The sequence below is a fragment of the Canis lupus genome, chromosome X (assembly GCF_011100685.1).
Source record: "Canis lupus familiaris isolate Mischka breed German Shepherd chromosome X, alternate assembly UU_Cfam_GSD_1.0, whole genome shotgun sequence".
NCBI classification, from domain to species: domain Eukaryota; kingdom Metazoa; phylum Chordata; class Mammalia; order Carnivora; family Canidae; genus Canis; species Canis lupus.
In genome coordinates this window covers 105033412-105057681 of record NC_049260.1, presented here as the reverse complement: position 1 = coordinate 105057681, position 24270 = coordinate 105033412, and the positions used below count along the sequence as shown (strand labels likewise).

Here is a 24270-nt window from a genome sequence, read left to right as displayed (position 1 = left end):
TGGATGAGGAAGTTATTTGAAGATTGTTTCCCTCCTCCCTTCCCTCAATAGTCCTTTATTACATATTCCCCCTTTTTTGTGTGGCAGTAACATTCTCCCTACTTTTTAATTGCCAAGAAGGAAGAATGATCAGGCATATATCAGATTATGTAATGATTTGCATACATGCTGTTGACAGTCCTAGTTTAGTCAAATTAAGTTGCTTACCTTTGTTTTATCTGCTGTACCCCACATCACCAAAGCCACTGTGATATCTGTCTTAGGTCAAGATTTATTCTTCTAAGCACACTTAGCCAAGAAGCAGCAATGGCCAGCTGATGGCTCAGTTCATTTCCCATGATTGGTGGTGTTTGATTGGCTCATCATTCTCCAGCCCTTTATTTATTGTATGTACTTATGGTTGGGTTGACAGGTGCATATGTCTTCAGCATACTCATTTCCTGAGTACCTGCGATCTTGATTTGTTTTCAGACCTCTCATCTTACATGGAACACGAACAGCAATAGCAGGAGGAACCATGGCAGTGAATGCTTGTAAACACGTGTAAAAACTAGATAACTGTTGGGGTTGGGTTTTCAGTGGCACCATATCTCCTAGTCATTATGAAGGAGAGGTATGGTCTCTGCAAAGCACAGTTGTGTTCTCTGGCAAGAGGAACAAGGTATGGGTGGAATTCAGGATCTATTAAAAGTAAAAAAAAGCCCTCCTAACCCTCCTGTGCTAACCACAAGCAGAATGTAGTTGGTGTAGGGGAGGGAGATACTTTACGGGTTGGGCTGCTGTGGAGTGATGCATATTAAAGCATTTCTCTGGACTCTGAGGACTACATTACTTCATAAAGATTACATTTATTGGAAGCTATCAGTCTATATTGGGATGAGTGGCTACATATCCCAGTATCATAAGGTCAAATAGTGTCTAACTGCAGAAGATACTGGATGAGAAAGTCTGAAATTTGAGGGTCATTTGCCATTACCATTTGTGACTTAAAGCCTGAAGTTATCCAGTGTGAACTCCCATTGTTTCTTCTTGGCCACCAACTCCTTGAAATCCACTTATTCCTTTGCTTCCCCACAGTGTGACTACCTCTGGTGTCTTTGCTTAGTCTTTGGCTGTCAGATATTTTATAAATCATTATTCATTAAGGGTACCCTCTCTTGGAATGTCAACTCCCAAAAGCTAGAAAAACTTATGTCTCATTTGCATAATTTATAGAGTATTTAGCATAGAATCTTGACTAATTTATTTTTTTAAAAAAATCCTTGGGTTGATCTTGAATGATACTGTTTATTGGCCACACTGATTCTCCTGTGGTATAGCAATCTTCTTGATTTGAAAGTTCTTTTGTCTTTTGTAGGTGGCTTTATTATTTTAGCTTTTCCATAAGGGAATGGATGTTTTTAGTTTATTTTCTTAAATAAACTCTACCCTCAACATGGGGCTCAAACCCAGGACCCTGAGTTCATGAGTCGAATGCTCTACACGATTGAGCCAGCCAGCTGCCTTGATGTTTTTTTAGTTTCAATAAAACTTTTCAGATACACATGATACCTAGGCTTTTACGGGAACCTCTCAGGTGGAATTGAAGTGTGTGCACTTAAGCAAAAGTCTTGCCTCTTAGACCTGATGAATGATGATGGAGATTGATTGTCGTACAATTTTATCTTCCAGGTGATCATTTGAAGATCTGTCCCCAGGGCTATACCTGCTGCTCTCAGGAGATGGAGGAGAAATACAGCCTGCAAAGTAAAGATGATTTCAAAAGTGTGGTCAGCGAACAATGTAACCACTTGCAAGCCATCTTTGCTTCCCGTTACAAGAAGTTTGATGGTAGGTATTGGAACTCTGGTCCAAAGAAGCATCAATATGTGCTTTGTTCTTGACTTTGTTTTACACCTTTTATGCAAGTCACATTTTACAGTAACAGCTCAGTTCATACAATTGCTTTTTCACAGCTCCTTTGTCTTCTCCGAAGACATTCTCCTTGTTGGATCCCTAAGGGCAAGTTAGCCTTCCAGCTTCATTGCTAGGATCCTTCTGGATACAGTAGAATCTGTATGGTAGGCATTATGGAAATCTGGTCACAAGGAGCCAAAAAAGAGATTTAAGTAGTTTAATTTAAAGGCTTTCATTTATTTTCTTGGGTGAACACAAAATAGTGTTGTTGACGCAAGTTACTGGGGGAAAAAAAATCTCCCTAATAAAAAGCAGGCATCTGAAAACAGAATAAGCATAGAGATTCTGCAGATGCTGGACTTCAAATTAAATTTCAAACTGGATTCCCCAGAGACAACCAGAATTCCTAGGAGCCCTGTAGAACATGGATAGGATTAAAATTCAGCTCTTGAGTTTGCATGCAGCAGGGACCCAGAAGTAGCTCCTGTATTTATAATTGTCGTTAAGCTGGGTTTCATCCCTTAGCTAGTACCTTGGCTTAGTCTATCCATGTAAAGCCATGACCCAACCCATTTCAGTCCCCTGCGCCAAACAGGAATTCTCATATGAACGCTTTCTTTTAATAGTGAAGAAATGGCCAAGATAAGCCAAATGAGAAGCACTTCAATCATACCTGAGGCAATGTTACAGATAACAGACTTTTAGAGTCTGGGTTCCAAACACCTCAGGATTCTCTTCTCTGTTGCTCTTCACTCAGTTTGAAGAGTGTTATGAAGTAGATTTAATTTTAATAGGAATTATTTCCTTTGTGCCTGTTTTAAAGGCCATTCTAATTACATAGTACCTTTGAAGCATGCTTTTCCTGACATTATGTGTGGTGGTGAAGTACAAGGCAAATTTTCGAGATGTGAAATGTCTTTGAGTATTTCTGCAAAGGGCTTGTTACCATGGTGAGAAGTTGGACTAAATTAGATTTATATAGCTGATAAGGCAGTCCCCAGCTAAAGAACAGGTTGTATTTCAAATGTTGGCTTTTGAGATTTGTTATTTGAAACTTAGAACCAATTTAATAAGTGTTCGGTTCCCAGGCTAGACCATGAAAGCATATTTAATTTGTAATGTAGTTGAACTAAAGTTCTCTCTATGTAGCATGTCATTTATCATACCCATTTTACCACCAGTTACTATGCAATATTGTATTCAATCTTGAATTTATCTCCTCCTTCTCCTGGGTGGATGAAAATGTTTTATATGTCTGTATATCCTGTCTATTAGTCTATACCCCCACCCCATAACACATGCTGTAACTATAAAGAGTACTTAACAACATGGTAACATCCCTCGAAGATGGGTGTTATTGCCAAAAGACATCATTAGGCCACCTCTGTTTCTCTTGGTCACTAAACTCTTAGTTTAATCATTGAAAAGACTGGTATTCGCTTGACTGGCATTTCTTATTCAAGACAGTAACCTCAGCATTTTCTTTGACTTTGAAGAGGATACTTAGACAATTAGATGGCCATCTTAGAAAACTTGAGATGCTAACACATGAAAACAACCCCTTGGGGTTTAATAAGGGCATGTAGGAGGAAAAAGTCCTGCTCTTTACAAATGGCTAGCCTGTTGGTAGCATGATGGAGTGGAGACAAAGCTGTTTTCAGGTTCTGCCACCTCCAAGTCACCCCATTTCCTGTTAGACGGGTCTCCTCCTGGTACGGAGCCCACAGACATTAGTGACGTCTCTTGCCTGCAGGCCTGCTGCTTTAGCTATTCTTTCCCCTTCCCACTCCCCATGGTTTTATAGCATTACTCGTATGATTCCAGCGTGTAGTTTTTAAAAAGCCATACAGAGAAACACTATCAGTAAGTGTTAACATATGTTTTTTTAAAAAGGATGGAAAAACCGATTCTCTGGCCCTTCCCTACCAGGTTTCACATTCAATAAATGTGTTAACATTGTTTCTTTATCAGTTTCAAAACTGGTCTTGAAAAATGATTATGAAGCTTTCGTTTATTTCTTCTGACTTCAAATTAAAATATGGCATAGACAACAAAGGTAGTGAGCACAGATTACATTTCTTTCTTTCTTTTTTTTTAATACAGATTACATTTCTTTTGAAGGAGTAGTAGCTTAAATGTGTTTGGTCTGGAGATCAGAACAGACCTCTGGGATACGTTGCCTATTTCCTCCAAGCTAGGTTTTCTGAGATAATTAAATGTGTTTGTATGGTTAAAACTTCAGTTGACTGGTATCCAATAAACCATAATCCTCAAGTGGGTACTGCATTTGTTGACTGATTTTTAAGGATGGCCGTTAGGACCCACCAATGTGCCTCAGGCCTAAAGAGGATGTTGAGTGAAATTGTTTAGGGGCTGTCTTGATGCTCCGTAATCCAAGGGTGGCAGGGTGCTTTGGTCAAAGAATTGTCCAAGCCTGAGGCTATTGATGTGAATGGAAGGGAAGAGATTGGGCAGAGCAATAAGATGGCAGCTGAAGAACCATGATGGAGTGTTCAAGGTGGCAGGAAAAAGGCTGACGACAAATCCTGAGGAAATAACAGAGGGACACATGGGAACCTATAAGGTCAGGCAATTTCAAAAGAGCCTCTTTTGCCATCTCCAAGCTTACAGTGTAAATTTAAAGTGGTGACCCTGAGCCCAGGGTCCTCTACCATCAGAACTTTACTCCTGTTTCTGAGATAACACTTCTTTCTAAGGCTGGAACAGTTAATTTGTTATAAACTTTTTGTTTGAGATTATTTATTTATTTATTTGAGAGAGAAGGCATGTGCATGTGTCCTCTTCCACAAGCTCATGAGCAGAGGGGCAGGGGCGGGGGGGGGGGGAAGCAGACCCCCCCCCTCCACAAGCAAGGGATCTACACACACACACACACACACACACACACACACACACACACACACACGGGGGCCCTATCCCGGGATCATGACCCAAGCCGAAGGTAAATGCTTAACTAACTGAGCTACCCAGGTACCCTGCTTATTAAAGTTATAAACTTTTCAACAAAAATAAGGTTGTAGGCTTTTAGGGGGTCAGCCTTCATTAACTAGAAATCATCCCATTGCCTCAGGTTTTCTATCATTCTTCCTCAGGGAGCTCCAGAGTTCAAATGCCAGTCCTGGTGTTTCGGAGCCAATTCCCTTATCTTTAAAGGCTTTTCGTTCTACATGTTTAATTTTTTATTATTTGCCATCTAAAGAGATTATAAAGTCTGTAAACCCATTTTTTTAAAGTTGTAAACTGTGTACATGTGTGTATTCACAGACCTGGAGAAAGTACATTAAGTATACTTACTTAGGCACTACCCCTCCACACCAAAATTCTCAGGATTCTCATTTTTAAACTTGTACGTCTGAGTTTAAGGTCTCACCTCTTTTTTTTCTACACTGTAATCTCTCTTGCCCATTCTTTAACTGAGGATCTGTACCAGAAATGTACAAATGTACTATCCTAGGCTAGAGACCTGGAGCTAGAAAGTGATAGTGGCAGAGCTAGCTGCTCCCCCTCTTGGTGAGTTCTGGGAAAAAAAAAAATTTTTTTTTGAAGTAGAACTGCTAATTAACATAGCTGAATCGGTTATCTCATGAATATGCTAATCAGATGCTCAGTTCAGGGGGCTTTGAAAGAATTGCCAGGCAAAGGAATAGAAATAATAGAAGTGGGGCATAATCCGTGTTTAGGGACCACAACATAAAGGCCCACCCCAAAATGTCATGTTTTGTGAGAGACTAGTTGTTTTTAAAAGAAGCATAGTTCAATCAAACAACCCAAATAGATTAAGAAGATTAGAGCTGCCATGTTAAATATATCTCTGAATCACATAGTAAAACCGATGTAACAAGTTCGAAAATTTATTTTTGCTTAACTTCCAAAATCAAATAGTTTGCATGTTAAATCTTAAGGAAATAGAGATGTTGTCTTGATGCTAGTCCACTGCAAAAACTCTGTTAATTCATCAGTGTAGGGAGCAAATGTAGTAACTTCGGGAGGCAGAGCACACTGAATTGTCAGCCTGATTCTGCTGTGAACCCACTGTGACCTGGGGCAATTAACTGGGTCTCAGTTTTCCCATCCATAAAATGAAGGGGTTGAGCTAGATGCTCTCTAAAGACCCTTTCAATTCTAAAAATTCTGTGAATCTTCTAAACATGTGACTAGACCAGCTGCTTTAGTGAAAGGTCTTACAAGATGTTAATTAGCCGCCTGTCTGGTACCCTCTATTTTCCTGCTATCATTTCTTAACTCCACTACTTTCCCCAGGTCTTTGAAAACCCTCCCATGAGCCTGAGGCTTGTTAACTCAAAGAATAGTAGAAATTTTCTGAATTAGCTTAAAACGCACATAAAAGAAATAATTGTCTGTCCCATCTATCTGCACAGGCCAAGTGTAAATCAAAGTGGCCACCCTTCCCTGAAGCCCTCAGCCCCCTTGTTTTCTATCATTTCACGAAGGCAGGACGTTTCGCACTCTGAAGATTTTGCCAAATCTGTGTTTTAATCACTGACTGGAAGTTTCCCAGAGTTCACACTGGCCATCCCTTCATTAGGCCGGTTGAGAAACCAGTGTGGAGGTGCAGGGAGTTGACGGCATTAGAATTCGCAGGCCCATGAACACAGTGACCTCAGTGGGAGGAAGCTGGCTACTCACTTTAAAAGGCAAATACCTCTGACCTTCACTGTTTTTTCAACTACATGGTTTTATTCTTGTCCTTTGCGTGTCCATATTGACTGACTTACTGAAGACCCCCTAAAGACCCCTGGGGAGTTTTTTATGTCAAAAAAAAAAATCCTCCAAATAAATGTGTCATAGAAGGGTATAACCTACATATGTCCTAGGGTTGCTTTTTAATCCTCACCTTAGATTTGATACATTCAGACATTAAAAAAATGCATTGCTTTTTTAAAACCTCTGCTGTAGTGCAGTGGACAACATTTCATAGGCTGAGTAACTACAGAACTACAAAGAAAGACATGAGGCCTTCTCGCCATCCTGCAAATGCAGCGCTCTTTCTAGATCATAATGCTAATGGTCTTTGATTTCCTTAGAAGACACTACTACTCTTTTCTTTATAATTCTGTTTTCTTTTCCTTCCATGTGAAGGGGACTAGAAGGCCAGACATTTTGCTAACTGCTTTATAATCTCTGTGAAACTTGGTGAAAAAGAGCCACTGGCAGCTTACTGTAATCAAATCAAGAGCTCAGACAAAACACACCCATTTCTGTATTGACAAAGGTTTTCTGCCTTTTGAGTTGTTATCTGAAGTGTGACCAATTGTGGCTCTAGCATTGGCTATCTCTGCGGATTGAGAATGCTTGTGCAACTTCCAGGGAGCCCAGAGCCCCCGGTACTTGGCTCTGTGGGCCTCTGCTGTTAGCTTTGACTTCTTAAGAAGTAGTGGCATCAGCAAGAAGCAGCAAGTGAGTCAGTGGAAGAGCTTCGACTGAACTGCTTTTATCTATTTTGTTGGTTCGTTGCACTTTGAGCCCGTGAGTCCAGAAAGCTGTTGTTTCTCTCTGCCCACCCTCTTTCCGTGTATCTGTCCATCCAGGCAAAGAAAAGGGCATATTCGATCCTGCACTGCGTCTCCACTGATTGACAGGGAGAATTCTCCAGCCAGGCCAGGCCTTTCTCCACCTGCTTCTCCTTGAAAGAATTAGCAAAGCAATTGAAACTGTTGTAATAAATATGCCTCAGGGAGAGCACTACATGGGCACAACCTTTCCTGGAGTTCAGTGGGTCAGAAATTTTGAAAGACACTCTCATAGCCTTTGATTTAGTAATTCTGCTTTCAGGTATTTATCTCAAGGAAAGAAAGATCTGTATACAGGTTTATATTCAGGGGTGTCCATCACAGCATTATTTACAATAATGAAAAATAGGAAATCGGTCTTAAATGTCTCATAATGATCCCGGTCTGTGCATATGGTGTCATATATATGCAGTTGTTATAAATGGTGTTACCAAAGAATCTCATACCCATAGGAAATGCTAAAACTGTACGGTGTTACCTGAGAACAGGTACAGATACGGTATGATCTTAAGCCTGTAACAATACATATCTTCATAGGAAAAACATAGGGAATTTGATAAACTGTTGTTGTGGCTGTCTTTTAGTGATGGGGTAATCGACAATTTGGTTCTATTTTCTTCATATCTCTCCATACTTTTTAGATTGCTATAGCTTGAAAAGGGATACTTGATAGGAAAAGAAATTGTATTTTTTATGAAAAACATAACTGTTTTGGTGGTGTTTTAAGAAAATATTTGGGGTTCCCCCCAAAAAAGTATCACAGTGGTCACTGTAGACCATTTGTAGACAGTAGAAAAATGCATGGAAACTTTCAGCGATTAAGTTAAATGAATAGAATAAAGGGAAATAAAGTACTTTTTGAGTACAATGAAGGTATAGTATTTTTCTGGTTATAAATGTTACTGAAAAATTTGGGTGGACAAAAGTGAGAAACACCTACTGAAAAATAATTACCCTATGTCCCTGACACCCGTTGTATTTTTTTAAGATTTTATTTATTTATTCATGAGAGAGACAGAGAGAGAGAGAGAGGCAGAGACCCAGGCAGAGGGAGAAGCAGGCTCCATGCAGGGAGCCCAACGTGGGACTCAATCCTGGGTCTCCAGGATCAGGCCCTGGGCTGAAGGCAGTACCAAACCGCTGAGCCACCTGGGCTGCCCGACACCCATTGTATTTACATCAGCATCATATTTGCCTTATCTTTTTTGTGCATGTAGATGCAAATTTGAGTCTTAACAGATTATTGATACTTTATGTCCTGATTTTTCTCTTGCCACTAAGTCATGAGCACCTAAACTGTATTATAAGGTTTGTTTATGAGGCCACAGAATAGAACCACATAGAGTTATTATATGGAACACTTGGGATGGCTGCTCCAGCCTCCTGGCTTGCTTAAACCATCCCCTCAGCCTTCTTCAGGCACTGGAATGAGAAGGCATAGGTGTGTTAAAGGGAATTGGCTAGCTGGAGCCAGGTGCCCTCTTCCTGTGGAAGGAATGGTGTCCAGTGGAAGACTTAGAGTATTTAGCCATGTCTCTGGCTACAATAGCATGAGATGGGAGCCATGAGAGAGAACACAAGGAGCTTTAGCATTCAAAATGGATTAACTACGAAAATGAACCTTGCAGAAAAAGGGTTGTGCCTATTTTGGTAGGATCCCTAGCACCTTTTCGTATGTTCACAGCCCTTGCTGTGATTGGCAATTGTCCTGTCATCCTAGGGGAGGTCTGTTGATGTGCTATCGGTCGATGAACATTAATCGAGTGTGTGTCCTTTTAGTACACCATGCCCTAGCAGGTACTTTTGAGGAGTAAGATTTTGCCAAGATAGAGGAAAATGCCTGCTGAAAACTTAAATAGACTTTATCGAAAAAGCAAGACAGAGGGAAGAGATCTTCAGAGACCAAAGTTTCAGTTTCGTTTCAGTCAGTAAGATGTTCGTTTAATTTCCTTTTTCTCTTACATTCATCGATGGCTTATTCTCGCTGTTCTTGATTAAATGCATGCTCTTGGATGAATGGGTGAATATAACTCTTTGAGTTTTCTTAACAGTGTGAAAAGTATGATTTGTAGCACTTTCAAGGAGGCTTCTTTTCTCAGGAATTTTGTCAAGGTGGTAACTTAATGTTCACACACCATGCCAGGGCTGTGAAGTACAGTCTTTACAGTAAAGAGGAAATTAATCCTTCAACATAAAAGGCAGTTTCCTAATACTATAAACACAAGGTGGTAATTTATAGCACACAGCCAAGTGGATTGAAAAGAAAGGACTTCCAATCTCTTAAGGTCGTGGGTTAGTTCTAGAATGTTTTCTAGCTCATTAATCAATAGCCAGCCAATTGTTTATAATGGAGTAATTAATGGTGTTTAATAGCAGAACTGGGGGCCTTTTGAACTGTTTCAAGAATTTTGAATGTTTATTTGATGCAGGACAAGTGGCTGGGGAGAGAAGAAATGATGTTCTTCTTCATTCTTTTTAAAAGACAGGATATTTGAGTAGAAACTGTTTATATGGAAAAGGAGTCATCTCATTTTAGTTTTTCCCATGTTCAACTGGTATTATTGATATTAAGAATAATTCGCATTTAGAGCTGGGAAGTACTCAGTCCCCTAGCTCAGCCCTTGTTCTGAGCTGACTTCTGGCAGATGAAATGTGTGGGGAGGGGTGGGTGGTGATTGTCCTGCCACTTCCTTCTCAGTTTTCCTTTCACCGATTCTTTGCTTAATCCTTTACCATGATCTGTGTTTTATCTTTGCATGAAGTGTGTGATACTCTCTTCTGATATAAAACCTCTTCCATGCGTTGAGGTTTCTCTCTTTGGTTTCTTTCTCTCAATGGTCCCTCCCACCCATGTAGATGTCTGGGACATTGCACAGCATTGGGAGCCAGAGCCGTTAAGCATTTCCTTTGACTAAATCGCTCCCAGTATTATAAGGCCTTGAGTCTCCTTAACTGATCTCCAGCAACTTTGGCTTAATGGCTTCCTGAGCTGGATAATATTTGACTCTGCTAGGAGAGATAAAAACAAGCATCAAGAGACTTTTAAGGTGATTGTAGATAGGAAGAAACCCTAAAGGTGACAATAAGAACACTACCTATTACAAGTAGTGTCCATTTGTTGAGCGTCTTTGGTGTGCTGGGCATTATTCATCTAAGGTGAGTAGTAACAGTGTCATGTTATGGATGAGGCCACAGAAAATCAGGTTAGATCTTTCATCCATCTGAAGTCACACAGTTCGTAAGTGAGAGATCCCATGGTTTCCCCACTGTGTCACACTGGTTTAGAGATGTATCATGTTAGTTTCTGTTTCCACCCCTATGTTAAGTGCTCATCCATGAGCCCTGGGAGTAGCAGTTGCTTGATCCTTAGAACATAATCACTCAAGCCTCCGAACTGCAAGCTGAAGGAGAAATAAACCATGATCACAGATACCATATTTTAAATGCTTTTAAACCATCACCTCATTGACTCTGTCTTTCAGACACTGGTAGCATCCCTTGAAACAGATTCCCTTCCCACCATTTTCCACGAATAGAAGTTGTTGCCACAAGGGAGATCTAATTTCCAATTAACGGAGCTTCTGATCGTTGCGGAATCCTGGGTTATACCGTGCTGGTTGGTCCTCTCTTCACCACTGAGTATCTTATAATTGGCTTCAGGTATAATAATTAAGAAGGAATGATTGCTAGGTATCTCCGGCCTGTACAGTTGTTCTTCAGCAATTAAGATCTGATCCTGATCCTGAATTCTGAATAATGGAGGAGAAAGTGAAGATGAACATTACAGTGATTAATGAAGTTGCCATTAATGGCCGTGGACCAGGACTCAAATGTCTAATTTTGCTCTATTCCTCATTGTAGAAGGAGGTGTCCTAGGAATAAAAGGAGGACTGGGGATGCACAAGAGTTATACACGAACATAGGAAAGCTACTAGTTTGTAGGAGGGGCAGGTGTAAAAGCCCCCGTTTTTTCTCCTTATAGCAAATTATTATGCTTTGGCTGATATTGGACCTAATTGAAGTGACTTTTAGAATTTAAGTTATGTCCATCATCCTTATAAGGTCTCTGAGGCAAAAGGCATAGGTTGAAGAGTCCCATTTAACAGAGTCAGTAAGAATAAGTCTAAAGAGGAGGGAGTTTAGGTCTTTTGAATCCCTTGACTTTTGTTCCATTAACTTCCATAGGTGAAAGAGATGAATACTTTAAAACTTTCTATATGAAATGAAAGATTAAGGATTTTATAGATGCTTTAAAAATCTCTGGTGCACATAAAACCATGTGCGGAGGGTTGGTGGTATAGTAAAGGTGAATTGGATGAAGGAAATTTGTCTTATTGGAAATGTTGATTATAGTCTGATTGGGCGAGAAGGTTAAGACGTGTGCTAAACCTGTGCTTTGATTTGAGCCCATAATAGCCACTCAGTACATAACTGTCAAATTGCATATCCATTAAGAAGGATTAAATTATCAGATTTTAACTTGTTATACATCAATTTTGTAGAATTTCTGTGTATAGCCCACTCAAACAATCTTTATATTTGCAACTTATATGGCCATACTAAAGAGTCTTTAAAAGAGTGTCAGAAAGAAAATCCATTTTCTGAACAATGAAAGGAATTAGAATTTAGTATGTATGGAGCGCCAAACTGATTTCTTAAAGTTTAAATTAACATCACACACAGCACAGGTACACACACACACACACACACACACACACACACACCCTTCCTAGACAGAATTTGAGTCCTAGGAAACAAAGTAAGGTCCATGGTGGTATTGGACAGAGGGCATGCTGGTTTGAAATCAGTTCTCCTCTTAATTAGATTGTTTCTCTTATGCTCCAGAGCAGCTACATTATACAGGGACACCAACCCATAGGTTCTTGATCTGAATGAGGAAGTCTGCGACTTTTATTTTTTTTTCCCATAAAATGTTTAGTGTCTTAGCATTTCTTTGACTTGGAACACTTAGAAGCCTAAACAATGAATTCTGACATTGTATAGATGTTTTTAAATTCAAACACCTCTGAAATGCCACTCTGCCTCCACCCATAAAATCTGTACAACTAAGGTGCCATTCACTAGAAATACAAGTGAATATTCAGTTACTTATTAAATGAGTCATCAAAGCACAAGTCTAATAATTTCCAACAACCTACTTCTACACTAAATGATGTGTGCCAATTTTATGAGCAATATAATAAAAATCCAATGTGAGGGAAGGACCTGTGGTTGCCTTTGGAATCTTCTCTTTTGGATCGTGAAATACTCATAGCACTGGATTGACACAAGGCTTGCATACTGATCTCAATGACCAGGCTTCAGTTTCCCAGCATGTGAGAGCTATGTGTGTAACCCACTGGACCCATACTAATACAACTCAGCTTCCCTTGTTTATTATATACCTGATAAACCAGCAGCACTTGGCCAGGGTGCTAGGGATTCAAGCAAGGCACTGGAAGTGGACCTGATGGCATTTCCAGGTCTCTTCTTACCCCAAGACTCTCTGGCTTTGAATTCTAGAAAAGTGCTGCCTGCATCTGGACACTTAGTTGAGAGACTTCCACACAAGAAAATTTATCCCCACCAAAACATGATAAATCACACCCAGGAATGTGAGGGAAAAAATGGGAAAAAAACCAGCTCATTGGAAAGACATTCTAATTAAAACGTTTAACCTATATGCTTCGTATTTAGCACAGCCTTGAGCTGGTGTTGATTGCTATTGAGGGGTGAAATGAGACACATTTCCTTGGCTAGAGTGGTGGTTCTCAAACATTAGGGTAAACAGAGTTGCAGATGGCTAGGATCCATGCCCAGAATCTCTGATCCAGTGGGTTTAGGGTGGGGCCCAGGAACTTGCATTTCTAACAAGTGCCCTGGTGATGTGGTAACATGGTGTTGATGTTTGCCTGTCGTGGGACCACACTTGAGAATCACTTGGGATTTTGGAGAGAATTAGAGGCCTCTCAGGTATCTGATTTGAGTAACGTTTTTCCTATGGTTCTCTAGCTCCTTGCGTACTTTCCAGTGGTCTTCCAGGCAGAAAACTTCTGTAAAAAATACCAGGCAATGCGCTTGGAATGGAGGTGAGAGGTTGACTTGTGCACTACCCTTTCTTTTTAGCTCTTCAGAGGGAATCCATTTCCCTTTGTCTCTTTGAAGAGCACCCAGGAAATAAAAAGCGAAACTCAACCAAAGGAAAAGGAAAGAGCCCCTCTCCCCACAAAAATACCCCATGAACAAAACACACACAGTTTGAAAAGCTGAAACCCAGAAGACCGTGGACTTTGAGGCTCAAGCCCCCATGTGGTGATGAGCAGAGGCATAGGTATCTCTTGGAAGTAAACAAAGTCACACACATCCCCTCCAAAAGGCTTCAGTGTTTCCAATGCAGGTTTTGATAAACTATTTGTTTTTTTGTTGTTGTTGTTTGTTTTGTTTTGTTTTGATTTGAGAAACTATTTGGAAGTAGTTCTCAGCCTCTGATTTGCCCACCCAGTATGAGAAGATAATGGCTTTGTTGGGCTATTGCATTTTGAGAAGATTGCTAATGTTCTGGCTTCAAAGGAGGCACCAGATTTTCTTTTCTGCTCCATGTTCATTTGGAGGCACTTTCTTAATTGATGTGGTCCTTATATTTTGCTTTGGTATTTATTACATTTCCTGCTTGTAAACTTGATATCATGAAGTGTTTATTTTTATACCAGCCATAGATTCTTTAAGAATTATTGTTATAGATACACCACTAACTTTTTTCTTCTTTGAACTGCCTAGGAAAAGCTTCAGGAGAAACTAATTTGCCCTTTGTACTTAAGAGATTAAAATCTCTTAACACTCAAGCCAAAAAGTATACCTGGAATAACCAGGTATTCTTAATGTATTTTTCTCAAGTTATTTTCCCTGCTGTCCTGTAAATCTACCAAATCTGTAATTGAGTCTGCTAGGCATTGCATGTCTCTCTCCCTCCTCCCACCCTCCCCCCACAGAATCTCATGATGTTGCCATATGAACTCTTTAAGAACCCAGGGTTAACTTGGATACCCCAATTTGTACTAATGCCATGGGAAACATCTGAGGACCCATTTTCAGAAAACCTGAGTGCTAGCTTTTGGAGTATTTCATTATGTTTCTTGGCCTCCAGCATTTCCCAGGCAGTGTTCTTTTTTTTTAAGATTTTATTTGTTTGTTTGTTTATTTATTTATTTATGAGATTGAGAGAGAGAGAGAGGCAGAGACACAGGCAGAGGGAGAAGCAGGCTCTATGCAGGGAGCCCATGCAGGGACGCATCCTGGGACTCCAGGATCTTGCCCTGGGCCAACGGCAGGCACTAAACTGCTGAGCCACCCAGGCATCCCCCTCAGGCAGTGTTCTTGCATGTCATGTAGATGTAAGGAGAAAAGAAAAAAAAATTGTGTCCAAGTAAAACAAGGTGTTTTGAAAATACCTGTCCTGGTGTCAGATTGCCTTTACAAGGCATAGTTAGCTTTGGTTTAGATTCTTGTAGTAGAAAGTTCTGGCAAACCTCATGTTTTAGATTTCATGTACCCATTTTTATCTGGTTCTTTATTTACCTTGTGACTGAATGAGAGAAGTGTGTGTGTACGTTTTATATTGACTCCTGAGAAGTTGTTGGTCCAAGATATCATTTTTCCCCGTATCTTAGATGTAGATACAAGTAAGTGACTTTGTGACTTGTGACCTTGATTTACTTTCATTGATAAATGATCAGTTGTGCTACATCTGCACCCCCCAAAAGAAATCCACCTCATCTGTGAACATGTTTTCCAGTTTCATTTTGTCATTTTTTCCCCAGTTTTTAAATTGACCTGAAAAACACTGTTAATTACTGAAAATCCTTGTTTTCTTTTTTGTTTTGTTTTTAGAATTCTTCAAAGAACTACTGGAAAATGCAGAGAAATCTCTGAATGATATGTTTGTGAAGACCTACGGCCGCCTATACATGCAAAATTCTGAACTGTTCAAAGATCTCTTTGGGGAGCTGAAGCGCTACTACGTGGCAGGAAGTGTGAACCTGGAAGAAATGCTAAGTGACTTCTGGGCTCGCCTTTTGGAGCGGATGTTCCGCTTGGTGAACTCCCAGTACCACTTTACAGATGAGTATCTGGAATGTGTGAGCAAGTACACCGAGCAGCTGAAGCCCTTCGGAGACGTCCCTCGGAAACTGAAGCTGCAGGTTACTCGTGCATTTGTAGCAGCCCGTACTTTTGCTCAAGGCTTAGCGGTTGCAAGAGACGTAGTGAGCAAAGTCTCTGTGGTAAGTGCTGTTTGCATCCTGTGTTGTTTTATGTTGTTTCATTTTAAAAGAAGGTTTTGGGGGGCACCTGGGGGCCACAGTAAGTTAAGCGTCTGACTCCTGGTTCCAGCTCAAGTCATGATCTCAGGGTCAAGAGTTTGAGCCCCACGTCAGGCTCCAAGCTCAGTATGGAGTCTGCTTAGGGTTCTCTCTCTCCCTCTGCCCGTCCCACTTGTGTGCTGGCTCGCTCATGCTCCCACCCCCGCAATAAGTAAATAAAAAGAAAGTTTGGGAGGTAGAAAATCAGTAGAATTCCACTGGCTTGATAACCATTTTCTTCTGTGCTCTCTTCTTTCTCTTAGCCTTTTCCCTCATACACTTTGTTCTGATGGAGATACACCATATAGTTAGAGACCGTGCTGTGATGACTATCATCTTATAACGTCATTCTTTCCAGTGGTTTCTTTGGTAGCTTTTCTTAGAAGCAGGATGTATGTTCACTTGGGAACCTTAATTTTCAAAATGGGTTTAATATTGCCATATTGTTTTCAGCCCCCATTTTACTTCTCCTCCAGGGAAAGAAAGAGACAGGCTCCATCATTGGTTGCTTTGAGTGACTAGGATTAGGCTTAACTAGTTACGGTCTAGAGCAGTATTTAACATGCATTAGGATGTGTTGTTTCCTTATTTGAAGGCATACTCAGAGCTCTTTAGAGGCTTTTTATGACAGTGTGGGGCACCTGCTCTTGACTTACGGCTTTGTTTACAGGATTACCAAAAGAGAATGAAATTGTAATATATAGGCAAGAGTATATGAAATGAGGCACATTTTCCTCATTTGTTCATTAAAGGAATTGGACTATGTCCTTTGAAACAAGATAAGGATGTGTTTCAGGGGCCTCCTTGAGTCTCCCTCTCAGCAAGGGAGGTATGAGGAGTCTTCTAGTAAGTGACTCTGCATTTGTGTCTTTACCTCCTGGCTGCACTAGAGAATCTTTGCTTTTCTCACTTTTCAAAGTTTTTTTTTTTAAAGATTTTATTTATTTTAAGAGAGAGAAAGCATGTGTGTGCAAATGAGCATGGGAGAAGGAGCAGAGGGAGAGAGAGAGAATCTCAAGTATGCTTTGTGCTGAGTGAGGACCCCAATGCAGGGCTCGATCTCATGACCCTGAGATCATGACCTGACCTGGAATCAAGAATCAGACACTGAATTGCCACCCAGGTGCCCCTCAAAATATAATTTTGAGCAAGATTTCAAGGTGGGGGAAAGGTTTTATGGCTCCTTCACTCCCTTCTTCCCCAGAAAAAAAATGAAATTTGAAGACTTCTTGAAGGCCTTTCTACCTCTACTCTTCTATGACTTAGTAACAATGAAGAAACAATAATCTGGGGCAAGTTACCTTTGGAAGACTGATCTTGGTTCTTTTTTTTTTTTTTTTTTAAAGATTTTATTTATTTATTCATGATAGTCACAGAGAGAGAGAGAGGCAGAGACACAGGCAGAGGGAGAAGCAGGCTCCATGCACCGGGAGCCCGACGTGGGACTCGATCCCGGGTCTCCAGGATCGCGCCCTGGGCCAAAGGCAGGCGCCAAACCGCTGCGCCACCCAGGGATCCCTGATCTTGGTTCTGTAACATTTCTGCCCTCAAAGGAAAAGCCAAATTGTTGTCCATTTACTAAAAAATCTGCAGACATAAAGACAGCAGCAGCTTCTACTTGGATCATTTGGTTGTTTTGAGGACAGAAGGGAGTGGTCAAAATGAAAACTGAATAGCCATACAAACAACTGGAATATCAATATGATCACCTATCAGAGTTCATTTAGAGTTCAAGTGACCAAAGAATTTATTGTCCAAACCAGGATGCTTATTATCTAGACCAAGGGGTGCTTATTACCAGTCATACCAGACAACATGTGCTCCTAATTTTTAATAACGCAGCCAGGGCTGTCCTGAGCAGGCTAGGATTCATGGATTACCCAAGTTAGAGAGGAAATGTACATTCACCCAGTGAAGAAAAGATTCTGAAGAATCGTATACCATGAAAATTAGGTGTTTCTAGGACATTTCATGCTAGGGTTTGGTGATAGGAGGCTTTGCTGATTGCCTTCATTATTACAGGTGTGTATGCTCTCATCTCCAGGCCATACACTTTCAGGGAACAGTTCTTCCCAGCATGTATTGGTTCACTCCTCATCCTGCTGATATTCTCCTTGTAAATTGCAAACATTTGTTAGGGCATATGAGGGAGCAAGTGGGGGATAATGGTTATAATTAAAGGAATAATCTGATTCCTGAACTTCTGCCAGCCTGAGCAACCATGAGGAGTCTTGCAGATGCTCATGCCACAGTCCCAAAACAAGGCACAGTTACTCCAGTTCGCAGTTATTCATGTTGTAGCTCTCCTGACACATCTGCCCTTCTTCAACAAGTCCTTGTGTTCATCCTAAGCCGAAAAGGCGGAAAGGCGCTGCTGTGTGCTTTGAACGAGCGCGTGTGGGTGTGAAAGGAAAGACAAGAAGTAGAAAGCCCTTTACAAGCATCTGAAAAGTGTTTGCTTCACATTAGCCATTACCCCTTTCATTTCTTAGGGAGAGGGACCAGGCTGGCAGAGGTCTGGTTAGCCTCACTTGGCTAGATTGGAGCCCTCTTAGAGATTGGAGATTCCAGAACCTCCAACCCACCGTGGAAGGCAGAGATGAAACAAAGTGATTAGACCCTTCATTGCAGATTAGAAGAAGGTCAGGAGCTAGAAGGCTTGCCATTGTGCACCCCATCTCACCACCAGGGTAGGGAGAAAGAAGCAGTTGTGGCTTCCCTGTATCACATTCTTCTTCTGGACCTGGTGCTTAAAATTCATGGTGGGAAATCCATAAGGTTGGCTTTTGTATAGAAGATTCAAACACACTTAACCTATACAATAAAGAATATGTGACTCAAAGGAGTCGCAATCAATTTCTGGTGTTTCTTTTGGTATGAATTTTTTTTAAGCAAGAGATTTTCTGTGTTACCTTAGTATTGGTAAATTGTTTGAGAAAGTTCCTTTCTGGGCAGCCCCGGTGGTGCAGCGGTTTAGCGCTGCCTGCAGCCCGGGGTGTGATCCTGGAGACCCGGGATCAAGTCCCGCATTGGGCTTTCTGCATGGAGCCTGCTTCTCCCTCTGCCTGTGTCTCTGCCTCTCTCTCGCTCTCTCTGAATGAATAAATAAATAAATCTTTAAAAAAAAAAGAAAGTTCCTTTCTAAATTTAACCCTAAATTTGCTTCAGAATTGATCTGTGTTCTATGTTCACTGTAATTTTTCATATCTGTGTAAGAGATACTTAGTTATATGAGAATACCAGCTATAGGGCTTAATTTACTGTAACTAAACATCACTTGTCAATTGTTTAGTTGAAAATCCTCTTATATCTACTTTAAAAGTTGAATTTGTAATTGGAAACTTTTTAATAATGTTTTGCTTCCCTACTGAGCTTCCTAAGTAGGGAAGGACTGACTTGAAGTTAAACCCTTCAACCGAGTTGGGTTACGTTACCTAAATTAACAATAGTAAGATACTCAGGCATCAAGTCAATTTTTAAAGTAGTTAAAACACAAAAAAAATCTCTCATCATTATGTTTCTACTTAGAAGCATGCAAGGAATACTTGGATATTTGAGAAAACATTTATTACATTCATTTTTGGAGTATGGCTACCAAATAAACCAAGATATTAATTTAAGATATAGTTCTATGGAAAAGACAGTAAACGATCTATCAAAACCTTATTTCAAATTGAACATGTTGAGAAAAAAAAATCTACATTTGATTAATAAAATAAGTAAGCTTCTCTACCAATTTGGGTGGCCAAGCACTGTTTTTCAACTTGGGCTCCCACCACTGCCACTTGCTGTCCAAGTGTTGTCTGCAGGTAGAAATAGAGCAACCCAGGAAATAGACATTTCTTCATTTGGTGTCTTGTAGAATTAATTACCTTGGGATTAGGAAAGATCATTCCGAGTAGAAAATATATATCCTAATTTTAAAAAGTCACCTCACCCACCCCATCTACAAAGATGTCTCTGAAAGTCCAATATGAAAAGCACTGTGGTCTCGGGAGCTAGTTACTGCATACTTAAACATGTTCCCACTTTCTCTTTGTAAGTGGCTGCCCTATTTTTCCATCTTCCTTTTGCAACCCAAGGGTTGTAGTTAAAATGTTGAGCAATGATTTGATTATCACTAAGCCTTTTAAAGGCCATTAGCACCAGTAAGCTTAGAGAAACTCACTTCTTAGTCAAAGTATACTTGCCTTGCTTCAGATTTTTGGGCCCAGACATCCAGTGATGGCAGCTTACTAAGCTTTACAATTCCCACTCAGAAAAGTCCCTATAATTAGTAACAAATGGTTCAAGAGCACCCTGGCACTACACCTCTCTGTAGTACTTATTCCTTCTTTTACTTGTCATGGCTCATGATGCCTTTCCTATTTACCTGCTCCAACAGCAGTTTTGCCTGGAAGGGTGAAGTCTGTTGTGGTCTTTGAGAAGTGCACAAGTGGTAACATGCACCATGAAAACGACTAGCTCCTTTGCCAAAGAGACTTGCATTCTCATGGTTTCAATTAACATTGACATAATGGGACTGTGTCTACAGCCCCCCCAAACTCCAGGGGCTATAATTAGAAATCCGTGCCTTACCCTTGTGATATCTAAATGGTTGTCCTGCCTTGAGAATAATTTCCATTGCTCCCCCTTTGATTTTGTGTGTTCACAATGCCCCAACACCTGCAAGAGTACTGCACAAATTATTTTGCCATTTCCTGAATCATTATAAATGGAAATTGTGTAAATGTCTGTACAAAAAGCCTTTAAAAAGCTAGGTGTAGAGATCTATTCAACCCTGAATTTGTTTTCACTCACAACCCTTAAACACTAGCATTGCAACGGTGGGGCTGTAGCTGAAAGTAGGGGAGGAAGTGGGGAGTGTTAAGGACTTGAGATGGCGTGCTCTCAGGACAAAAATTGAGCCCTCTGCTTTAGTTTTATCTACAGCATATCAACAAATATTCCTTAGTGGGCCCTGATTTGTTCCGCATATTTTGTTAGATCTTAAAAATCCTATTATGAGGGTAATAGGAACATCTCATCCTCCTTTGGGTGTGTTCAGTGAATCCAAAACTAGGAAGTTGTGGGGGTGCCTGGGTGGCTCAGTTGGTTAAGCATCTGCCTTGGCCTCAGGTCATGATCTTGGGCCTGGGATCGAGCCCTGCATCAGGCTCCCTGCTAGGTGAGGGATCTACTTCTCCCTCCTTCTCTCCTTCTCTCTCTTTCAAATAAATAAAATCTTAAAAAAAAAAACCCTAGGAAATTGTTGAATAAACTCATCACATCTCACAGCATGTTTGGGTTCCCTATCTCTTTTTTTCTTTTACCGTAATTTTGGGAAATATTTCCCTTTATTTTTATTGGGTGCTTATGTTACCAAGCAACGGATAAAATCTAGGTCTTTTTTGTTTGTTTGGTGCTATTGGCTTTGCATCCTTTTTGTTTGTTTGGTGCTATTGGCTTTGCAGACCAAAAAAATGTTGCAGCAAATGTATGTTAGGGACTGGAATAAACTAAAAGGAAATGTGTTTTTAACTTCAGTGCAGCATGTTGACTGCCATCACTGTAGTGTGGCTTAAGGCTCATTTGGATTTACCAAAATGAAATCCAGGCTGCACAAAGAGCTCTTCTCCAGCAGTTTTCTTTTTTTCAGCTGCTTTGCAGTAGTTTTTAATGTGGTGTTTGGAAAACACAGATTATTGAGTAAAAGTCTCAATCTATATTAAAAGAGTCTTTGCAGAAAAGGGGACTTCTCTGCAAAGGCTTTTTATAGCAGAAATGGCATGCACATGTCAATGTCAAATATATATCGGGTGGCAGGAATGAGTATCTTACAAAAGAGTAATGAGGATTCTCCATCGTCCCACACCCCAAGTCCCACTTTTACCATGAAACACAGACAGCCTCCTAAAATCCTAAGGCATTTCAACATTTAAAAAGGCCTTGATCAGTCTTGAAGGATTTTATAAGTTTTGGAAATTGGCTGTTTAATATTTCTTCATTCTGGGTCAGTAACTCAGATTTTGATTTGAAGGGAATATATAGAAGTATTGAGTCCAGACGATGTCCCCTTTCTACCATACTGTCTCCCAAAACTAAACAAGTCAAACCACCTCATTCTTAGATAATGTCAAACATGTTTCTTACATAACCTCCCACTTCCTAGTAGAAATCGATAATCTCTGCTACATTTAGCTACGATTCTTTGAAACCGTTAAAACTTTGGTAAAATACGTGTATTATTTTTTGGAGTGTTTAAGTGAGCTCTTTCTCTCTCTCTCTCTCTCTCTCTCTGTGCAGCAGTGTTTACTGGAGCTTTTGAATTCTTTGTGGGCAGGGACCGGTAGGTGGCTTATATATTTTTTCCTCACCCTTGTAGCGTCTCGACCCATTATGAGGATATAGCATTGGCTGAGTAAGTCTTTGTTGGTCATTAAGCAGTACGTCATCTCCTCCAAAGGTCTAGTCAGGCATACCCACCGTGTGGATGAATCCTAACTTGCCCTCCAATGTAAAAATGATTTCATTTGGTCACTTAATTTGAAAACTGCAAATTCTTACCAGAAAACCAGCCAACCTCATAGCCTAATGTTCACTGTGTGTAGACAGGCTGTGCTAGGTCTGGGGCGTTATGGAGAAGAACTGGCTTCATGTGCTCCCTTCAGGTTTCCCTCACTGTTCTGTTACTCAAAAGAAGCCATTCTGATACACAACAAGGAAGTTGAGTGTACCTGCTCTAGAACCAAAATGTGCACATTCAGGTCTTAGCTATTCCCTTGAAGATCTTGTGTGAGTCCCTTAATCTCTTTTGATGTCTCCTTTCTCATCTGTGAAATGAAATGATAATACTCCTCTCATACGATTATTTGGAGGCTTAAATAAGTTAATACATGCAAAGTACTTAGAAGAGAGCCTGGCACATAGTAAGCACTCTATAACTGTATCTTATCTATCAGTAAAAACCAATAAAAGTGACCAGTAGACAGCTAATTCCAACACTGAACAGAATATGTGTCTTTTCTGTTTTGACATCAAGACTCTTCATGATCATGAAACCGTAGAAGCTAAATAAGCATTTTCTCCTGAGATCATTGGTCCATTCTTTATGTTAGTGGTTCAAAGGGGGAAGGGAGGGGTGTCCAGTTTTCCCTTCTCTGTTTCTAAATATGGTTTTAAGAATCTCTAAGGGAGGTCTGAAAAATGTGCCTTTTATCAAAGCAACCCTAAACCACCCAACTCCCACTCCCATTCCTATCCCAGCCCCAAGGATTCTGGCATTGGGGCTCAGCAGTCCCTTCTAAACAATAGGAAAACCTCAAATTTTGGTCAAGAGTGTGACCCAAAGGAACAATATTGTTGAATATTTTAAGTTGGCATGCTGTGCCATAGAGCATCAGTATATAATTAAGGATTAAAAGGTGGCCTTGGAGTAAAGTTAACCCTTGTGTTAATCCCCACGTGACAGGATCCATCCATTGGATTTGGGTCCCCATGTAAATGTACTCTAGAAAGTAAGGGAGTAGAATGTGAATGAACTTGAATTTCTATTCAAAATAAGTAAAATGCCAGCAGGAAGCCCTTGAGGATTCCAAGAGATAGGCAACCATTTTGTTTCTCCACCGAGTACTCCAGAGTCAAAAGGGAGAGGTCCTTGGCACCTTGGGTTCACCATCCTGAGCTTGTTTGGATCCATGAGGGTGGGGACCCAAGGCCTCAGGAATGGTCATATTTATTGGTACTTCCTCTCGGGGGGCTGAACATTGCAGGGGGGCCCCTGTTTCTTTCCGTTTTCCTGTGTTAAAACCCTTCTCTAGGGGCTCCTGGGTGGCTCAGTTGGTTAAGCATCTGTCTTCAACTCAAGTCCTGATCCTAAGGGTCCCAGGATACAACCCTGTGTTGGGCTCTCTGCTCAGCGGGGAGCCTGCTTCTCCCTCTCCCTCTGCCCTTCCTCCTTGCTTCTGTGTGTTCTCTCTCTCTTTCTCTCTCTCTATCAAATAAATAAACATAAAAAATAACAACCCTTCTCTGTACAAGGGCCTCATTCCCACACAAGAGTTTTGTTTCCCAGGTCTGAATAATGTGAAGTTGTGCAGAGTGGTCTAAATAGCGGTTGTGAGACAAAAGACTGTTCAATTTCCCCTAGCCTGGGTATGGCACAGGTTCTTCCCCATAGTGGTTTACTTCTAGAACTTTACCATCTCTCTTCTCCATTCTGATGGGTTTTTTTTTTAAGATTTTTAAAATTTATTTATTGAGAGACACAGAGAGAGAGGCAGAGACACAGGCAGAGGGAGAAGCAGGCTCCATGCAGGAAGCCCGACGTGGGACTTGATCCTGGGTCTCCAGGATCACACCCTGGGCCGAAGGCAGGTGCTAAACCACTGAGTCACCCGGGCTGCCCCCGTTCTGGTGTTTAGTGATTACATAGCATGTTAAAGCTGAGTCCTTGGTGATTTTTTTTTTTTTTTTGGTGATCATTA

At 40.7% G+C, this 24270-nt stretch overlaps 1 protein-coding gene across 3 annotated transcripts in view; it reads left to right on the top strand.

The window, feature by feature from the left end:
• GPC4 (glypican 4) overlaps positions 1 to 24270 on the top strand; it is a 117335-nt gene that overhangs the window by 79549 nt on the left and 13516 nt on the right. For all 3 annotated transcript variants that reach the window (XM_038588347.1, XM_038588346.1, XM_038588348.1), the window contains exons 2-3: positions 1672 to 1830; positions 15336 to 15727. In XM_038588347.1, the coding sequence (XP_038444275.1) occupies positions 1672 to 1830; positions 15336 to 15727 (551 nt within the window). The remainder of the gene's footprint in view (positions 1 to 1671; positions 1831 to 15335; positions 15728 to 24270) is intronic.